This window comes from Mus caroli, unplaced genomic scaffold (genome assembly GCF_978045245.1).
Source record: "Mus caroli unplaced genomic scaffold, Mus_caroli_1 scaffold_7, whole genome shotgun sequence".
Classification (NCBI taxonomy): Eukaryota; Metazoa; Chordata; class Mammalia; order Rodentia; family Muridae; genus Mus; species Mus caroli.
In genome coordinates, this window is record NW_028227262.1 from 34589506 (window position 1) to 34608637 (window position 19132).

The following is a 19132-nucleotide window of genomic DNA, read 5'->3' on the forward strand; positions in this document are numbered from 1 at the left end:
CTTTGTAGGGACCACCAGGGAGGTTTCACTGGGTATGAGGAAACCAGAACAGTAGATTTTGGCAAGAATCTTCCAGTTTCAGCAGCACAGGACCCCAGGGGCAGGAAGAGAGTGAATTGTTAGTGAAAGGATCTCTTAGGGGCTGGGGGCAATACGTGACTTACAATCTACTATAGGAACATAGAATACATTACATTTTAGTTACTAAAACTCCATTTGCCAGTGATACAACCAGTTAAATATTCAAAAGTTAGAATAAAGAGGTTACAACCCTGCTGGGACAACAAAGAACCATTGTGGTTTGTGTTGGCAAGTGTCTTGACCCCTTCCCTGTTCTTCTTAGCTGTGTTCAAGTCAAGGGTCCCCAGTGCCTCAATGAGGGGGCGATGACAAGCAGAACCCTTCCTGGCACAGACAAGGTCCTCTGCATATGCACGGCCTGTAGCAGTGGAGCTCAGGTGCTCAGGGGTAGGAGTGAATGACAGACTGGCTTTGGGGTTCAGGTCCATGAGTTGGGGTAACACCCTTGTGTTGGTTAAAGGGAAGATGGAGGGAGATCTGTTTTCTGCTCACCTCTTAGGGCTGACTGTAGAATTAAATGAGTTGTTATTAACAAAAATGAGCTAATACATGAAAATTAACAGGATGGGGCTAGGGCTCTAAGTGGGGTTATCACACAAACAAAATCATCAAGATTGACAACTCATGGATACCATGAGTCCTGCTTTTATTAGGACAGCTCTGCTAGTTGTAACTCGAAAACTCAAATTCCATGAGAGAGCACAGGTCAGAGAAGCAAACTCTGTTTCTATCTATTTTCCCTTTCACTATGTCCTACTGCTGGGTAGTCAGTGGATAAATGACATGTCATGGACCCTCCCAGACATGTCTATGGGGTTAAGGGTACGTGTGTCTTCAAGCATCCATAAATACAGGTAGAGTACTCTCTAATCTGGAAACTTGAAATCTGAAATGCTCTAAAATCTTAAACTCTCCCCACTCCATGTATGTGTCAGTGTGTATGTATGTGTGTGTGTGTGTGTGTAGGTATAAATGTACATATGTATGTGTGTATATACATGAGCCCATGTGTATATGTAATTTTCACGTGTGTGCAAGTACTCATGAATGTGTGCTTGCATGTATGTGGAGGCCATAGGGGATGTCAGGTGTCTTCCTTGATCGTTCTCCATTTTAATGACGAAGGCAGGGTCTCTGGCTAAATCCAGAGCTCACCAATTGAGTATAGCTACCCTGCTTGCTTAGGGATCTCCTGTCTTAGCTTCCCAAGTGTTCGGATTATAGGTAGGCTGGCATGCCCACCCATCTTTTATGTGCCTCGGAGCTGAGGTCCTCAGTATTTTACACACTGAGCCATCTCTCCAGGCCCATAAGAAACTTCCTGAACACAAACACTCCGCAGCACACCTGATGTGACAAGTTGCAACTGAAACTCCAGCACCCCAAAACAACGACCTTTAGGTTGGGTGTACTAAGTATAACTTCATAGTGAGCAATTTCATGTTTAGACTAGGGTCCCATCCTCATTTACTAGGATGATACAGAGACTCCAGAAGCCAAGGGAGGGGGGACCATTTCAGCTGCCAGCACCTTAGCCTGCGTATGCCTCTCTCCACACTTCACCCCTCCTTCACCTTGGCAGCTCCTCTCTGCACCAACACATTTCCTGCTTTGTTCATTTTTACAGCTGCTGCATAATATCTCTCACGGGTGGTTTTGTTCTCTCTTTTTCTAACCATCATGAATGTTGCTTCCATGGGCATGCTTAGACTATGCATAACTTGTGTGGTCACACCCCAGAAAAAGCTTTCAGAAATGAGACAAAGCTTATAGACCTCCCAAAACTGGACTGTAAGGCCTGTCTCTTTGTTGCTATCAAACAACAAACAAATAAACAAAAAAACCTTGAGTCCTTGCCATTTTAGAGCCTCCCATGAGTCTCTACTGGAAAAGACCCACCCAGGATATGATGGGAGGTCAGAAGATACCTTATAGCAAGGGAAAGCACTGGGGGAGCCTTCGTAAGTGGGGGCACAGGTCTCTCCTTTACGTCAGGGAGCAGCACAGCTGAGCAGAGTGAACCACCACCCTCCAAGGTTGTTTCCATCCGTGTTTTCCCAACAGTTCAGGACAGCCATGTTCTAGCCTCACTCTGCCCAGGGAGAAACCAGCCTCCTGCACCAAGGACACATCCAGCATACCAAGGATGCAAGGCAGCCCTCTGTCCTATTCTCAGAGTCACAGGGCCTCTTTCAGGACAGCCCACGGGATCACCTCCAAGCATCCATAAAGGCACGAGGTCCAGCAAACTTAGGGCCTGTGCTAGGGAGGCATTTTGTCAACTTGATACAAACTAGAGTCATCTGGGAAGAGGAAACTGCAATTGAAACAATGCACCCATCAGACTGGCTGTAGGCAAGTCTACGGGAGCATTCTCTTGATTAATGGTTGGTGTAGGAAGGCCCAGCTCACTATGGGTGGGTGAATGGTCCTGGGTTGTAGGAAGAGGCAGGCTGAGCAAGCCATGAAAACAAGCCAGCTACACTCCTCCATAGTTCCAGACCCTCTTCCTGCTTGAGTACCTGCCATGACCTCCTCAGGGATAGACTATGATCAGGACTGGTAATCTGAATACACCCTTTCCACCCCATGTTGCTTTTAGTCCTGCTCTTTATTATAGCAATAGAAAGATGACTAAGACAGAGTCTCTCTCAAATGTCTATCAGGAAAGGTCCATCTTGCATGTGAGTCTCAGAACACACACATGTCCTCCACAGTGGGGTTACGTCCTGCACCACTCCTCTGGCCTCAGAACTTGTCCCTGACATATAAGGCTATCGTTACACTCCTCTTGGGTCCCTGCTCAAATTCCAACCCCTCAAAGAAGCCCACCTGACTCCAACTCTCTCAAATCTATTAGCCTGCTGGCGTTTTCCTTAGAGGATGGACCTTGACTTACAGAGGTACTCTTTTAATGGTTTTGTTCATAATGTACCTCGGCCCTCCATGACACCTGGCATAGAGCAAGTTCTCTTGAAAGAATACATGGTAGCTCCCTCTTATCCAGAGAAGACATGCATGGTAGCTAGCTCCCTTTGTCCAGAGAAGACATGTATGGCAGCTTCCTCCTAACCAGAGAACAGAAGTTTCAAAAGCCCCAGTGGCACCATACAATATGAGTCCTTTATATATGCTATGCTTTCCTCATACATCTAAGTGCACACTAAAGTCTAACTTGTAAAGCAAGCATAGGGAGAAATTGCAAAGGTCTTGGCTACCTGAGTGTATGTTTCACTCTTTGGAAGGCTGAAGCTGGAAGACTGTGAATTCCAAGCCAATGTGAAGTTCAACAAATTCTAAGAAATAAGAAATTTGAGACCATCCTAAGCTAGAGAGAAACTGCTCCCAACACACACAGAGAGAGAGAGAGAGAGAGAGAGAGAGAGAGAGAGAGAGAGAGAGAGAGAGAGAGAGAGAGAGGGAGGGAGGGGCAGGGGATTGGTAGGATAGGGAGAGAGGGAAGGAGGTGAGGAAAGAGAGAAATTAATTTTTCCTGAATGCGTTTGTTGATTCCTCGTTGGCAGGTCTGAAACTCCATTATCACTCTTGTGTACTTGGGCTGTTACTAAATAATATAAAAGTCACCTGAACACAAGCAGCTTGATACCACAGCACCTGACCAACCAAGATGTTCCGAGTGCCTGGCAGGCCGGAAGCATCTACAGCATGAACACACCATGCGGTTGCTCTCTCCTCTCTCCCCCTCCCCCGTTTCCACACACTCTCTCTCCCTCACTGCAGGACAATGACATCTCACCCAGAAAAGTACAAGAATCCATCTTACTGCTTGAACAGTGTGAAACTTAAAACACAGGAATACCAATTGATTTATTTCTAGAATTTTCCGCTTAACATGTCTGATCAACTGACCACAGGTAAGGGGTAACTACTGTAAGTGAACAGGTGCACTTCCCAGCCACCCCCAGCCTCTCTCCATGCACACTACAGCATTGCAACTGAGTCCACACGTCCACAAGATGCCCACAAGCTCTCTGTGTGGCCTCAGTATCTGTGCTCCAGTCTGTGTTAGTCCCTTCTCCTAGCTCCACAATCAACCACGTGGACTTCTAGTCACCCTTTAAAGCCCAGCTTGGGTCAGCCCCAGCACCTTCATGAAGCCAGTCCCACAAGCTGGATAGCCGGTCTCCCTTTTCTTGGCTCTGTGCAAGCATCCCACAGGTGTTTTATTAAGTGCTTCAGGAAGTCCAGGTCCTCTCACTTCCCATATTCCTCTACTGTTTCTCAGGATTCTGGATACATGTTTCGAGCACACCCAGGAGAAGTTTGGACAGGTTAAAATTGTTTGTTGAGCATGTACCACGTGCAAGGTGTTCTCCAAACATTTGACAGTAATGTGACACATTCAAGTATGTTCGGAGGAACACACACAGACCTCCAGAGGCCCCCCAAGTTGCTCAGGGGCACACCCTTCATGGGAAAAGACAGTGACTCTAGCCTGGCCACAGCACCTACCACTGAGATCTATACGGCAGCCACATGCAGGGTGATGGGTTGGGTAGAACAGGGTCTGGAAGCTTATGGTGCCAGAGTGTTCCGGTCTGACCTAGGGAAATGGCCTGGGGTCCTTCTGTCCCTGAAGCAGGGGTATGATACAAAGGCTTCTTCAGGTCACAGGCTGACTGCATACGCCATGACAGCTCAGCCCCAGCCACTACTCTGCCTCAGCAGAGGTGAGCAGAAGGAACAGTGTGTCTCAGTGTGCTGGGCACCTGAGATAGGAGGCACAGTTGAGAGCATGTCTCCATAAGATAAGGCTGTAGGCAAGGCTATAGGGCATTTTCTTAATTAGTGATTGATGGGGGAAGGTCCAGTACACTCTGGGTGGTGCCAGCCTGAAGCTGGTAGTCCTGGGTGCTATAAGAAAGCAGTCTGAAAAGGCCATAAGGAGCAAGCCAGTGGCCGGCACCCCTCCACAGCCTCTGCATCAGCTCTTTCCTCCTGGTTCCTGCACAGTTCCTGTCCTGACTTCCTTCAATAACAGACTATGACGTAGAAGTATAAGCCAAATACAGCTTACTTTTGATCATGGTGTTTCATCCAGCAACAGTAACTCTAACTAGGATACTCAGAAAACAGGAGCTAACCTGTGGGTCAGCTTACAGCCCATGCAGGGCCTCATGTCCCTCAAGTCTCCTCGAAGCTACCCAGACAGGTCAGTAAGACAGGGAACAGGCAGAATCTGCCTGATGGTTTGGATCTTAGATGCCCCTATAAAGGCTTAATATCTACTGATGGCACCACGGGGAGGCCATGGGACCCTTGGGAGGGCAAGCCTAGGAAGAGGGTAGAATGCAGAGATGTATGTGAGACGCTGACAATGGAACCCAGTTCCCTTCCGATCTCTGTCCACTTCCCGGCCACCATAAGGTGAGCCACCTCCTCCATCACTTGCTTCCACTCTGCTGCCATGGACTCAGACAGGACCAAGTAAGCGAAGACTGAGACTTGTGAAACCAGGAGGAGACACAGACACTTTCCTCCTCGGAGCTCTTTAGCTGGGGTGTTTTGTCACAGCAAGGAATGCTGACTAGCACAAGTGCCCATTTCTCAGGCAGAAGAGCTACTCACAGACATTCTACCTGTGCAGCAGGCCTGCCCACACAGCCAGTGTAGGGAGGTGCCACTGCCTCCAGTATTGCCAGGTGGAATTATCCACCTCCAACTTCCAACTGACACAGAAGGGGCTATGCAGCATGCAAGCATCCATTCACTTACTAGTCCATTCATGGATTTTTTTGACAATGTTTTCAAAGCACCTCAAATGTGCTGGCAAGCAACAGTGAACAAAGAACACAGGCTGAGCTAGCATGGAGTTTAAACTACATTGAAGATGAAGGGGGAATGAGCCAGTTCACAGACACAGGGTTTCAGAAAAGAGCTATGCAGAGAGAAAGCTGAGGGAGTTGGCATCATCCCACAGTGCCCCCTCGGGAGGGTGTTGACATCTGAATTAGGACTCAGTGAAAACACAGAACCAGACACAGGCGAGGGAGGGGCAACAAGCCAGGAGGGTGACCCTGGTACAGGCCAGGGCACGTATGGGACACGGTAAAAGCCAGCAACTGGAGGAGGAAAGGAAGAGAGGAGGAAGATAATAGGGGAAGGAAAGGAGTGTGGAGAGGTGGAGAATGAAGAGTAAAAAAGGAGACAGAAAGAAAACAGGGAAAGGGGAGGGAAACCAGTCAAGAGAAGGAGGAATGAGGAGGAAGAAGAGGGGGGAGGGAGGAAAAGGGGAGAGGGAGAAGAGAGGAGGGAGAAAGGAAGAGGGAGAAGGGAAGAGGAGGGTGGAGAAGAAGGGAGGAGGTAGAAGGAAGAAGAGGAGGAAGAATAAAATAAGGAGGTGCAGAGGCAGCAAGGGAAACGCCCAGTCTCACAATAAGAACAGGTTTGTTCCTCTGAGCCCTGATTTCTATCCAAAGATGATGAGTTAAGATATCTGTAGGGCTTTAAAAAAAAATACAAAAGAAACAAAGAAACCCTCAGTAAAGATAATCCAGACAGACAAGGCTGGGTCCTGAATAAAAAAACAGAGGCAAAACCCCTTGGAGCCTAGCTGCAGTTCAGCACGCAGTAAGTGCTAGGACATGGTCTTCACGTGGGCATGCAGAGTGAGTGTAATGGTAGACACACATCCCGAGTCTGGGTTGCTCATGGAACTCTGGGGCAGGAAGAATGAGGAGATTGAGAAAGGAAAGCGAACACTCGGCCCATCTACTGCTGCCAGTTCAGTCTCACCGGAGGATGCAGGCTCAAGATTGAGAAATGTAGACATATGCAGATAAGCACATGGGCTTGATGCATAACGGTTACTAAGGGAAACCACCACGGCCCAATCTTGAAATGTGACATTAGAAAGACAAGCTGTCCCACCCTACAAGCCCCTGCCAGAGTCAGAACCAGGACAGATGCAGGCTCTGGCTTGTCTTGTTGGCTGAGTGAGTCATTTGAGAGACATTCTGAAAAGGAAAAGGAAATTTTCAAATGGGTTTGGTGTGGGTTGGGCTGGGTGCTCTCAGCAATATGAAGCCAGACCAGTTGCAGGCAGGGAAGCAGCTACTTGTCATGGATGTTATGGTCATCTGTGGGTTTGTGTCACTTGTCTATTAGAGATTGCCATTTGCCATCTCTGCCTCCCTCGAATATAGCGTCTTTCTTACATACAGCAAGAGGAAGGCATTTGTAGACTGAATGAAGCAGCAGGCAGCCAGAGTCTGTGCTTTGGTCAAACATGGTGGCCCTGGTGTGGATGACAGGGACTTGAGAACAAGTGGAGAAACCAAACAGGCCACACAAGAAAGAGGCCAGAAAGCATGGTGGGGAGACAGCTCTGGGGAAACTGACCCAGTATCCAAGGGTTGTCAGGTGGAAAACTAGAAAGTTCTTCTCAGAGTCCCAGGATCCGCTCTCAGCTCAAAGTAAGAAAGAACCACATCCTAGCAAAGCATCCTCAAACATGGGGCTGGCGGAAATGTCCACAGTGTCCAGGGTAAATGGTGGAGAGGTGAATATCAGATGATTAGAGACCTGGGTGGATCAAAGATACATAGTGGTCCCAACAAATGGCACAGCCATCAGTGTTCCTCCAGCGTCTTGTCTTTTCTCAGATCTTCACAGGAGGATGTGAGCCCTCACATCACAGCACACGGTCTCTGTGTTCCAAGCCCTCTTCTGAGAAGATGAGTTGCTAGGGTCTAACAAAAGGCACCCAAGGAAGTGTTGTCGGTACACAGCAGTCAGCACCCCGTATATAACATAGACCCTGAAGAGGTGGTGCTTCCCATGCCCGTTCATCTGCAGTGAGCAGGCGGCTGGAAAAGGCTGGCATTCTGATGTGTAGCAAAGACATGATACAGCGGTGCTGGAAGTGGTGGATGCTGATGAATGGGCAACTCGTGAAGGATGGGCTTCTGCCAGGGCTTCATGTAGGGTTTTCTACACCCGTCTGCCTTCCTCCTCCACCTATGCATCCTATTAGTACTCACTGAGAGCCTTTCCAAGCCTGGCAGAAAGACATTGCACATACAGCGACTTGTGCTGGCAAGGCAACTCCATGGCTGCCATCGACCTGGAGACATGAATTCTGTCTCCAATTCCCAAAGTTGTCCTCTGACTCTACAAGGTACTGTTACATGCATACAACCCCTTAAACTGAATAAAAATACAATGGAAAAAAACCCACAAGATTCACACGTAAGTTATAAAAGGAGTGAGTGGTGTGTGGGGAAAACACATGCTGCCTTATAGAGATATTATATCTTGTTTCATGTTGGAGATTATGTGTATATACATACTTTTAGCCAAAATAAGCTCCTCAAGGGAACCCCAACCCTGGAAAACACTTTGCTGTCCTACCCAGAACCAAGGTGCATACCTTTCAGAGACTCCTCTTGAGACTGAGACTGACTAGGTAGATGCCATTCATTTGTATGCTAACTGCTCCAAGGCCACACTTAAAGAGCATCTAAAAAGCCCAAATAAATGAAGAGCCAACTGAACCATGGTCATAAACTGAAAGTTCAATCCAAGAGAGATGACTTTCTTCAAATTAAGCTAACAAGTCAATAGACCTCCACCCCAATTCTCCACAAATGAAATAAAGTTGTTTGCATTTATTTCTTGCTGCGTAGGCTAAATAAGTTGATTCTAAAATGTGTTTGGAACAGAAGGATCATTTTGGAAATGAACAAACAAGACTAGGTCAAGTGTCAGAAGAGCAGCATGGGTACATACAAAAAGATCAACTAGGTGGGCAAAGAATGCCAAAACAGACCTGTGCTCTCAGGAAAGCCTAGATGTGGAGATGAGAAGACACTGCAAATCTGCTGAGACAGAGTGACAGATGGGTAACAGCTGCTGGAGAAATCTTTACATAAAACCAAAAGCTACATTTCAACTGTATATCACATACACATGGTGTTCCTGAATGCTAGAAAAATCTTAACTTTGATACTCTTAAGAGAAAATACAGAAATTGTTCATACAACTTTGGGGGAGGAAAGCCATCCTAAATAAGAAGCCAGCTGTACAGTCCACAAAGGAGAAACTGACACACATACACACACACACACACACACACACAGCGTCAGTAAGATGGACAATTCTGTACACCTTAAGAAGGAAAAGCCCCACACTCAGAAAAGGTCCTACAGCAAAGAAAACTATATTAGAAAAAGAAAAGTATAAAGACTGTTTGTTGGTAAGAAAACACAACCCAAAGAAATACAGGAGGGTTTGTCTTTCTCCAGACGTATCAAAATCACAAAAAGATGCTCACCTCGACGGCTGTCAGGGAAAGGCACATTTAAAATAGTAAAATACCATTTCACACTCATTACCTGGGATAAATAAAATCTGGCTGGAGTGCAGTGGCAAAGGTCTATAATACAAGTATTTGAGAGGCAGAGGCAGGGGGATTGCTGCAAGTTCAAGGTCAGTGTTGTCTATGCAGCAAGTTTCAGGCTAACCAGAGTTACATAGCAAGACTCTGTCTGGGGAAAACAACATGAAACAAACAGAAACCCCTGCTTAGATGAAGTGCTGCACAGAAAGTGGACTACTCACTTGGGGATGGAGAGACAGATGGCCTAAGTGTGGCTCTTGGAGATAACCTGGGTTGGATTCCAAGCACCCCCATGGCAGCTCACAATGATCTATAACTCCAGCTTCAGGGGATTTGACACCCTCTTCTGGCCTCTGCAGATACTGCATGCATGTGGTGTACAGACATACAAACAAGCAAAGTATCTCCACACAAAATAAAATACCCACCCCACCCCACCCCCCAAAAAAAAGAAGAAAGGAAGAAAAGCAGCAGAAATTCGGTCAAGCTGATATTCAGGATGCAATTAGAGCAATCTCTGTATCATCTGTTAAGATGCATGCCACACGTGCCCCACAACCCAGCAGTTACACCCTTACCCGTGGTTTAGATGTGCCCCCATCACAGTATGAGTTGGAGAGAGATATGCCAATGCAACAGCATTGAAAAGTGGCTTATAGGAACTGATTGAATTGTTACCATGGGACCAATAGGGATTTCCTAAGGAAAACCCGAGTTTAAACCCCTTGCTCCTCTCTTGCCATTTTGCCTTTTGCCATAGGATAATGGTGCAGGTGCCAGCTCTTGCCAGGCATTAGTCTCTCCACCTTGGACTTCCCAAACTGTACAAGTATAGGAAACAAACCTCTGTTCTTTATAAGTCACCAAGCCCTAGGCATTTTGTTACAGTAGCATACAACAAACTAAGATGGGTTTACAGACTAGAAACAGTCAAGAAAGCTCAATTAGTTCAACCATGGTGGGAATGGACCACAGTCTAACCCTACCAAGAAGACTTGTAAATACAAAGTAACCATTCATAGAGCACAACCCTAGAAGGGGGGTAGGAATGAAGAAGTCTGGATTCTTGTATCAATATAGACTCAACTGAAAACCACAACTGAGAAAAGAAACATAGTAAAAAGAAAACGTAAGAATTGGATACTAGTCCTGGAAAGGTTTACAATATGTAAAGCAATGTCTGTTCTATTCCAGGCACATACATAAACAGAACAAATATAAAGAAGGACAGGAGATCTAAATTCAGCCAGACTTCTAGAGGGAAGGGAACAAATGGTGTCTGGAAAACCAATTAAAATCACTCAGAGACCCACCATTCCTCCTCCTATGTTACCAGAATTACCCACAAAGTAGGGGAGACTTCATCAATGATGTCAGGTCCCTGCAGATGAGGAAAGCTCAAGGAGCATTTGGTCTTGCCTCGAATGCTTACAGAAACCACCTACCATACCTGGCTGAGGGACTCTCCTATGATAGGAGTCAGAGCCACCATATACATTCTCTGAGCCGTGCATCGCACACTTCTACAAAGTACATTTCATAAGGCACCTCAGAATGATGTTCCCCTAGGTTATATCTAGTGCGCAGTTTACACACAGCTGTATTCCTCAGCCCTGTGAGGATGACAGTGCTTTAGAACTCTGATAAAATCGTGCTAGCTTCTGGGATGAGGGGTGCTCACAGCCTCATGGGTCCTTCTGATCTCACATCCCTCTTAAAAACATTTGAAAATATTCACCCACTTCAGGTACTGAAAGCAAGCTAGCCCTCACCCCCCCTACCCCCCCCCCGAGACTTCTGCTTTCTAAGGCTAAATATACTCCTGGCTTTGCTTACAGCAAGCATGCTCTGCCTTCTCCGCTGTTTGGAATGAATTTTTAAACTGTCCTTTTACCAAGCACTTCCCGCCCTAGTAAGCAGGCATGCTGACATGTTTTCAAAGAGCCAGAATGCGTTCCTCTCAGTTGTTCCTATGGGACTCCCCAGAAAAAACCCACACACATGCTTGCTTCTACAGCAGTCTGATGGCCACAGGAGCCAAGAAACTTGGAGTAGAGGGAGTTGATCCTAGTCTTTTCCAGGAGCAGGGTGGAGGTGGGAGGAGATGGGAAGGCAGGCAGGAATAAGGACAAGGCCAGCGGATCCTTCACTTACTCCCAGAACTCCATGACCGGGGAGGTGGCATTCTGCAGGGACACATGGCTGTAGTTGCTGAAGTTCAGCTTCTGGAACTCCACACATTTCTCTGAGTGGGAACAAGACAAAAACACACAGGAAATTAACCTTCATGGGGCCAAACTGGGGAGCACACAGAGCTGATGGCACAGCTGGTATTGACAAACAGTGGGTCAGAACACACAGGCGAATCCATGCTTTGACAACAGCTTCCCTGGTGGCCTGCTCTGGTTCTAACAGGAGGAGGATGTGGTGAGAGCAAAACTTCACTCTGTTCCCATTCAGAATCTCACTGCATCTCCCTGGGTCTCACCCTCCCCGCCCCCACACACACCATCTTCTACTCTTTCTTTGCTTAGCCCCACCCATGGCATTGTTCTCTGGTGCCCAGTGCCCTCACTGGAAAGAACAGACTAGAACAGACATCCCCAGAGGCTCTGATGGAGCTGGGATTCCCATTCATGTAGCAAGATGTGACTACTGGAGCAGCCTGGTGAAGAGCTGAGGACGAGACGAACCAGTAGGAGTACACAAAGAAGAGGCTCGTGGTCTATTATTCCCTCACTCCAATGAGTCAAAAAAGTCGGTTATTGAATAAACTTATCAAAACTTGGATCACCAAGGGACTCTGCATCAGAAGCATCCTAGTGTCCAGGCCCAGAGCAATCCTGAGCTGCCTTCTTCTCCAGGAAGCCTTCCTTGACCTCCCTCTCCTGAATTCTAAGTAAATGAGAACCCCAAGACCCTCCACAAATCACCTTCTTTAACTTTCTTGACTAGGAAAGAAAGAATCCAAGGATAAAAAATACCACTGTACACCTTCCCCCTCCTCTGTAAAGCCTATAGCCCACTAAAGACAAAAATAACTCCAGCCAGGGTTCTATTGCTGGCTGCTGTTGATTTTGGAACCTGTCAGTCACCATGGACCTTGCGCCTGCAGACATAGCTGCATGAGCCACTGGGCTGCAGACTCCCTGGAGCCCAGTCTGGTACATAAGCTGCCTTAGGACCGAGACATTCATTCAGCTCCAGTGAGGAGTAGGTGCTGCTACATCTGGCTGTGCTTTCTCACTCAGATGAACCCCCAGTTGCACCTGCCAATTCAGGCAGGAACATATTAGGCACAGCAAGTAATGATGTCACGGCCTCTGTAGAAAAGGGGATCACAAGCCAGGAAGGTCTGTGCTCCACTGGGGATAGATGACCTGGCTGTCTGCATCATTCTCATTCCTCTTGGCTACTGCTGGTTTGTGCTGAAAACAGGTGGGTCTGGGTGCCCAGAGAGTCTACACTGGAATCTAGAACCCAAGGTTGTCAGTAAGTCAACTGTTTCTCAGCCTTTGACCTACAATTGAGTATAACAAGTTAAAGCTGCTCTGTGCACACCTGTCATCCCAACACCTGGGCAGTGGAGGCAAGAGGACCAGGAACTCCAGGTCCATCCTGGGCTACATGAGACTCTATCCTAAAGATGAATTAACTTATAAATGAAAAATCAACTCAACTGGGGAACTGACACAAAGTTAAATAATACCATACCCTTCCACAATGTGCAGAACAATTCCATGTGGTGATAATAAACTGCTTTAAACTGCTTTATCAGTAGAAAAGCAGACCAACAGCAAAGAGACAGGGTCTGTGAAATTAGCCTGTATATTTGTCCATATTTGCCCAGCTCACTCTTCTGCAGGGCCTTCCCACTTACAGTGTGCCTCAGCCTCAGCTCATTTCAGCATGTCTGTCTGTCCATTCATCTATCCATTCTTCCTTCCTTCCATCCTTTTTCAATGCTGGGGACAGAACCCAGGGCCTTATGCATGCTAAGCAGTTGCTGAGCCACTGAGCCACATATGTCTTGACAACACATGATTTAAAATTAAATCTTGAGAAATTACAAATTATAAAAACAGATTCAAGCCACAGAATCTCCCAAGAGCCCTCAATGGCAGTGGCTGCGGCAGAGATTCAGGGCATGTACAGGTTTGTAATTTCCTTAACATACTGATGATCAGGAGTCCAAGAATGCATCCCCATATTTTAGTTTGATAAACATCTCCTTGAGGTCCCTTGCCAAAGGAAGGCTGACTAAACCCTGGACCTGAAGAGAGTTGACAACAGCTGTCACAGAAGTGACTGGAAGGCAAGTGAGGCAAAGACAGAGAGACCTAGAAACTAGACTGCTGTGTTTGTTAGACCTCACATGGCGGCTGCTGCTTCTCTCAGTGACCAGTACAGTATCCAGGCTTGCTGTATCTCAGCTCTTGGGGTGATAGTATCCTCCCAGACATAATTAACCATTCCAGGCTCACTGTATCTTGGCTCTTGGGGTGATAGGCCCCACCCACACATAATTAACCATAGATGCTAACATAGATGGATAGGTCAAAGTATGTGTCCCAATTCCAGTCCGAAAGCAGCACCTCTGAGAAGGGCTCAGAGGCCAAAACTTGTCTCAGAAAGAAAGAGTGTTAGAATCCATTGGTGATACCTGCTGTGAGCACAGAACTCTCAGGAAGGGGTGGAGCAGGTTTCTCCCTCTCTAGATTGCCAAAGAAGTCGTGATAGGATGACAGATTGTATCTAAGTCAAAGATGACCTATAAGACTGTCCTGTGTGTGTGTGTGTGTGTGTGTGTGTGTGTGTGATGTCATTGCCTTCGAACATTTAGCTTGTATGAACAAGTAAAGCAACCCAGGTAATCTGGGTGTGGTGCTAGCGACTGTGTCCTCTGTAAGCATTTGCTGCTTCCCACTCGTGGTTGTGGCTGTTGCTGTCAAGTAGGGCAGTTGCCAGAGAGTTAGTATTTAAAGAGAAGTTAGGGGGTTGCTGAAGAGTTGGCTCAGCATTTAGCAGCACTAGCTGCTCTTCCAGAGAACCTGGGTTCAATTCCCAGCATCCATATGGTGCTAGACAACCATCTGTAACTCTGGTCCTGGTGGATAAGACACCCCCTTCTGGCCTCCATAGGTACTGCATGAATATGGCCACATTCAAGCAAACACTCACACACATATAATAAGAATAAATAAATCTTTTAAACAAGAGAAGCTGGAAATCGGGATTTCCACACAATGTCTTCTGACTTTCAAATTCTGGCAACCAGGTGCATTTTCGAGTTTGTGCTCATTACCATAAACACAATCATCTTAACTGCCCTTAATTTAATCTAATACCTCCATCTCATTATGGAAGATGAACCACTCAGAGAGGCCTAGAGACTAGAGGACCCCTGATCCTCAAATTGCAGTCCAGCATTTGGTCATACCAGAACACTGTCCCCAGGGCTCAGCCTTATCTCTAACTGCTGAATATTCTCTGGTCAGGTGACCATTGTTCCAGAAGCCACTCCCTGGAAACTGAACTCAGGGTGCATCAGCAACCCCAGATCCCTCCACAGGACCAGGAGAGGCTCAGCCTGGAGACCATACCTGTGTTCCACTCGTGCCCACAGGTGGCCCAGGGGAGCTCGGTGGTGAAGCAATTGCTTAGGTAGAAGATGGCCCACGCCAGGATGATGATGTAGTAGACATTGAGGTGTGCTTCGATCACCTGTGTTGCGTAGCCAATGCCTGTGAGGAGCAATGAAAAAGAGTGGCTGAGGCCTCTGTCCTTTGAAACAGCCTTGGTGGCTCCTGGCAACTTGGTACCAATGAGGTGCTGCTTTGCCCATGAAATCAACGCTTACCTTCAAATAACGGGCAGACCCTCCTCCAGCACGTGATGCCACCCTCGCTCGTGAACTGTCCCAGAGCCGTTTCCAGGAAGAAGACGGGGATTCCGCAGCAGATGAAAAACACCACGTAAGGAATCAGGAATGCCCCTGTGAGAGTGCAGAGGGGTGATATGGAAACTGCCCCCGCTCTTCTCCACCAGCACCAGTCCTACTCTGTGGGCATCTACCCCAGGGCAGCACACGGCTCTCTTTCAGCTGGAATTCCAATTTGGCTGGAAAGGCCAGAGCCAGAAAACAAGGGAGGGGGTTTTGTGCCCTCTGCCACCTTTTACCTTAAGCAATTGGCCCTCCTATCTCTGGGCCTCAACTTCTCCAGCTATAAAATGAGTGTTAATAATCAATGCCATTGATCTTGATGGCTGTGTGACTAAAATAAGAATATTTGGGAAAAAGTATATTGTTGATTAATTTGGTGTGTGTGTGTGTGTATGTGTGTGTGTGTGTATGTGTGTGTGTGTCGTGTGCAAGAGAAAGAGTGATAGATTTACTTTCTGTGAGTGTGTACACATTTATGCACATGTATATAGAGACCACAGGTCAATATCTTCCTCTATAACCTTGACCTCATGTTTGGTACAGGGTCTCACAATGAACCAGGGATTCACTGATTCATTAAGACTGGCTAACCAGTGAGCTCCAGGTGCCCTCCTGTCTCCACCTCCCTGGTTCTAAAATGGCAGGTGTGTACTACCACACGTGGCTTTTTATGTGGGTGCTGAGGGTTCAAATCCAACCTTCATGCCTAGAGAGAAAGCATTGTACCAGCTCAGCCATCTCCGCAGCCCCCATCCCACCCTCCAGCACAGACTAAGCTCGTCCCCATCCTGTGTGCTATTCCCTTCTCAGCCGCAAACTAATCTCAAGGGGGCGAGTGAAGGAAAAAAAATTTTTTTTCCAGAGAATCATTTAATGAGAGGCACCAGGCTTCAAAGGGTTAAATGTCTCTGCACATATGACCCAGGTATGGATCTGAGCCCTAAGAAATTTGTAACAAGAACCCCCCTTCAAAGCTGACTTAGCCTCAGCCTGGGTAAGGACTGCCCTAGACACAATACCCACAGCCCAGAGCCTTTCTACAAAATAAATGAAATGAAGTTGGCCCTGCCCCTAGTCATAGATGGGGAAGCCCCCCACCCCCAAATCCCTCATTTTCTTTCTCTCATCTAATAACAAAGCATGAAAACCCAGCATTTTCCATCTGATGTTACGAATGGAGGCTCTACCTGAAATTGCTTTTGCTAAATGAAGCCTCTTTACCCACAGGATTAACAGCAACAAACCTTGATGAATCCTGATAGTGTGGACTTAGCTACTAGGCTTTGAAAGGGTCTTAAATCTTTTTCTGAGCAAGGAACTAATTTAAGATTGTACCCTGATACTTTCAATTATTGTGAGAATCCTCCAGTCCAGCCTGCGGACACGTTATTTTTAGAGGAACCCACAGCCCAGCTAGATTGAAGGCAGAAACTTGTATGACAGAGTGAAAGGCGTCTGAGGCTTGACTCCAAATCTATTTGATTAAAAAGCTGAAGTGGTTCCCTTAAGAGCTTGTAATTCACCTGGGAGCCTCCAAGAACCCAACAGATGACGCTGGTGGGAATGCCAGCTGGCCCGTGTACCCACAAAGCTAGTACTGTAATTCTTAAAATAACTAACTTGACCATGTCGGGGGTGTCTGCACCGATGGAGGCTTTTGGCAAATCAAAGAGCAAACAACCAACAATGAGTCACGTTCCAACTTTACTCACTACAACCTTAAAAACAATTTGTAACAGGGCTTCTGATTTACCCAACTTATCTCCATTTTCTACTTTTGCCAAATGTGTCTTATTTATCCTAAAGGTACAGCTTTTTCTAAGCACACACGGTAGCTTCTAAAGGCTCCGTCTGCACAGTGAGGCAGGGCCTGCCTGAGGGCACAGGGTGCATTTTGGGTCTTCAAGTCTGCAGCCAGCTGTCTCCCCTTGCCAAGCCACGGACACCACTGGCCACTTCATTACCAGTGCAGGACAGGCCTGGAGCAGCCTGTGCCTTCAGGGTGAATGTCCCCAAAGAAAGGGCCTGAGCCAGGCAGTGTGGTTCGCAGGTCCCTTAGCTGTTTGTACAGGAAGCCCTGCACTGTCCCTGCCAACCAACTTCTCTATCACCTTTTTAGGGTTTGAAGATTTTTTTTTCTGGAAGATCAGGGGTAGGACAGGGAGGAGAGGAAACACCAACACAGGTCTTTTCTGAGAGGAACTGTGCCACCACAGGCTTTAAGGGGACCCCTCGCCACTCTGCCATCCTACTGTGATAGGAGGGGTGTGGAAGTTTGGGGGGGTGTGGGGGTGTTGGGTACCACAGCTTCAGTTCTTCCTAATGGCACTCTGTGATGCTGTCGTTGGAAGGGATGCCGGTCTTTCCCCGTCTCACACACATCAGCGTGGTTGCAGTTGTGGGTGAGTCTGAGCCCAGTAAAAGAAACTGCTCGGTGCCAGTTTTCCCTCCAGAGAGGCCTAAAATACTTTCCCTAGAAAGGGCCTACTACGGAGGGGAGCATGCGGCAAAGGCTATCCAAAAGTTCTCCCCCGGGGGTCAGCTCGCTCCTGCACAGAAAGCTTTTGGAGTCTGAATCTCACCCTCAGCAGTAGTAAAACAGAGAGTTTCTTAGATGCTTAGTCCCATCGTCGTTGAGATCCATAACAGCACTCCCTTCCAAGGTGACTGACTGTGAGACGATTTAAAAATGTACAAGACATGGCTAACGCTGGGCCCCTACTCCTGGCACTTCGGTGACCTCTCTAAAAGATTGCTCAGGTCAGTCTCTTCCTGTGAGGACAGGGAACATCCAAGGCTAAATAACAGGTTTCTGCCTAAAATACCAGTGAGAGTGGCCTGAAAGCAGAGCTCCTGGGCCAGGTCTGTCCCTCAAGCAGGTGACAGACGCTGCTCTGGGCCCGGTGGCAGGTGGCAGATGGTAGTGCGCTCAGGTGCGAAGCGGGCTCCGTGCACGCAGGCGCAGAGAAACAGGTGGGCCCCGTGCAGTCCCACAGCTCCTGGGGACTGGGAGGGGGGATCGGGGCCCTGCACGAGAGGTGTCACCCCACCCCAGGTGTCGCCCCGCGTCCCCGCCGTCCCTGCCGCGCTCACCTCCGCCGTTCTTGTAGCACAGGTAGGGAAAGCGCCACACGTTGCCCAGTCCGATGATCTCTCCCGCTACGCTCAACACGAACTCCACCTTGTTGTTCCAGTGGCCGCGCTCGTGGACAGCCTTGTCGCGCGCCTCGCGCGTCCCCGCCGCGCCCCCGCCGCCGCCGCCCAGCGTCTCGGACCCCCGCGCCTCCTCGGCCGCCTTCCCGTTGCCCAGGGGCAGCGCTTGCTCCGCAGTCATGGCCGCCCTGCCGCCTCGTGCGCCGGCCCCGGCTCTGCGCCGCCGCCCCGGGCGCCCGGGCTTTTGAGAGGCTCGAGCGGCGGGCGGGGGAGCCGGGGGTGGAGCCGAGGGAGCCGCCCGGGTCGGACCGCACGGGACGGGGACACGATGCCCAGGCCACCTCCTGCCCGCTTGAATCCCGGGACGGTAGGGGTGCTGCAAGTCCAGTGACTTGACCTTGTGCGCCCAGCGCCTCCCTTAATACCTTGACCTTGCGCGCACCTGGCTAACTCAGGGCACAGGGTTTGCCCTGCAGCCTGACTCTCTGGCTTCTGAGTGCAGGTAACAGCAGAGTTGTAATCCAGGCCCAAATGGGCTATGAGTGCTGCACCTGAACTTCTATCCCCTCTCTGTGACCTTTCAAAGCTTGGGC

At 48.2% G+C, this 19132-nt stretch overlaps 1 protein-coding gene across 1 annotated transcript in view; it reads right to left on the minus strand.

The window, feature by feature from the left end:
* The window catches only part of Slc6a11 (solute carrier family 6 member 11), a 119689-nt gene extending 100969 nt beyond the window's left edge, over positions 1–18720 (minus strand). The window contains exons 1-4 of the mRNA XM_021164756.3: positions 18480–18720; positions 15303–15437; positions 15046–15186; positions 11597–11687 (exon numbers count right to left, since the gene is read on the minus strand). Of these exons, the coding sequence (XP_021020415.1) occupies positions 11597–11687; positions 15046–15186; positions 15303–15437; positions 18480–18720 (608 nt within the window). The remainder of the gene's footprint in view (positions 1–11596; positions 11688–15045; positions 15187–15302; positions 15438–18479) is intronic.
* Between the last annotated feature and the right edge of the window lie 412 nt (positions 18721–19132).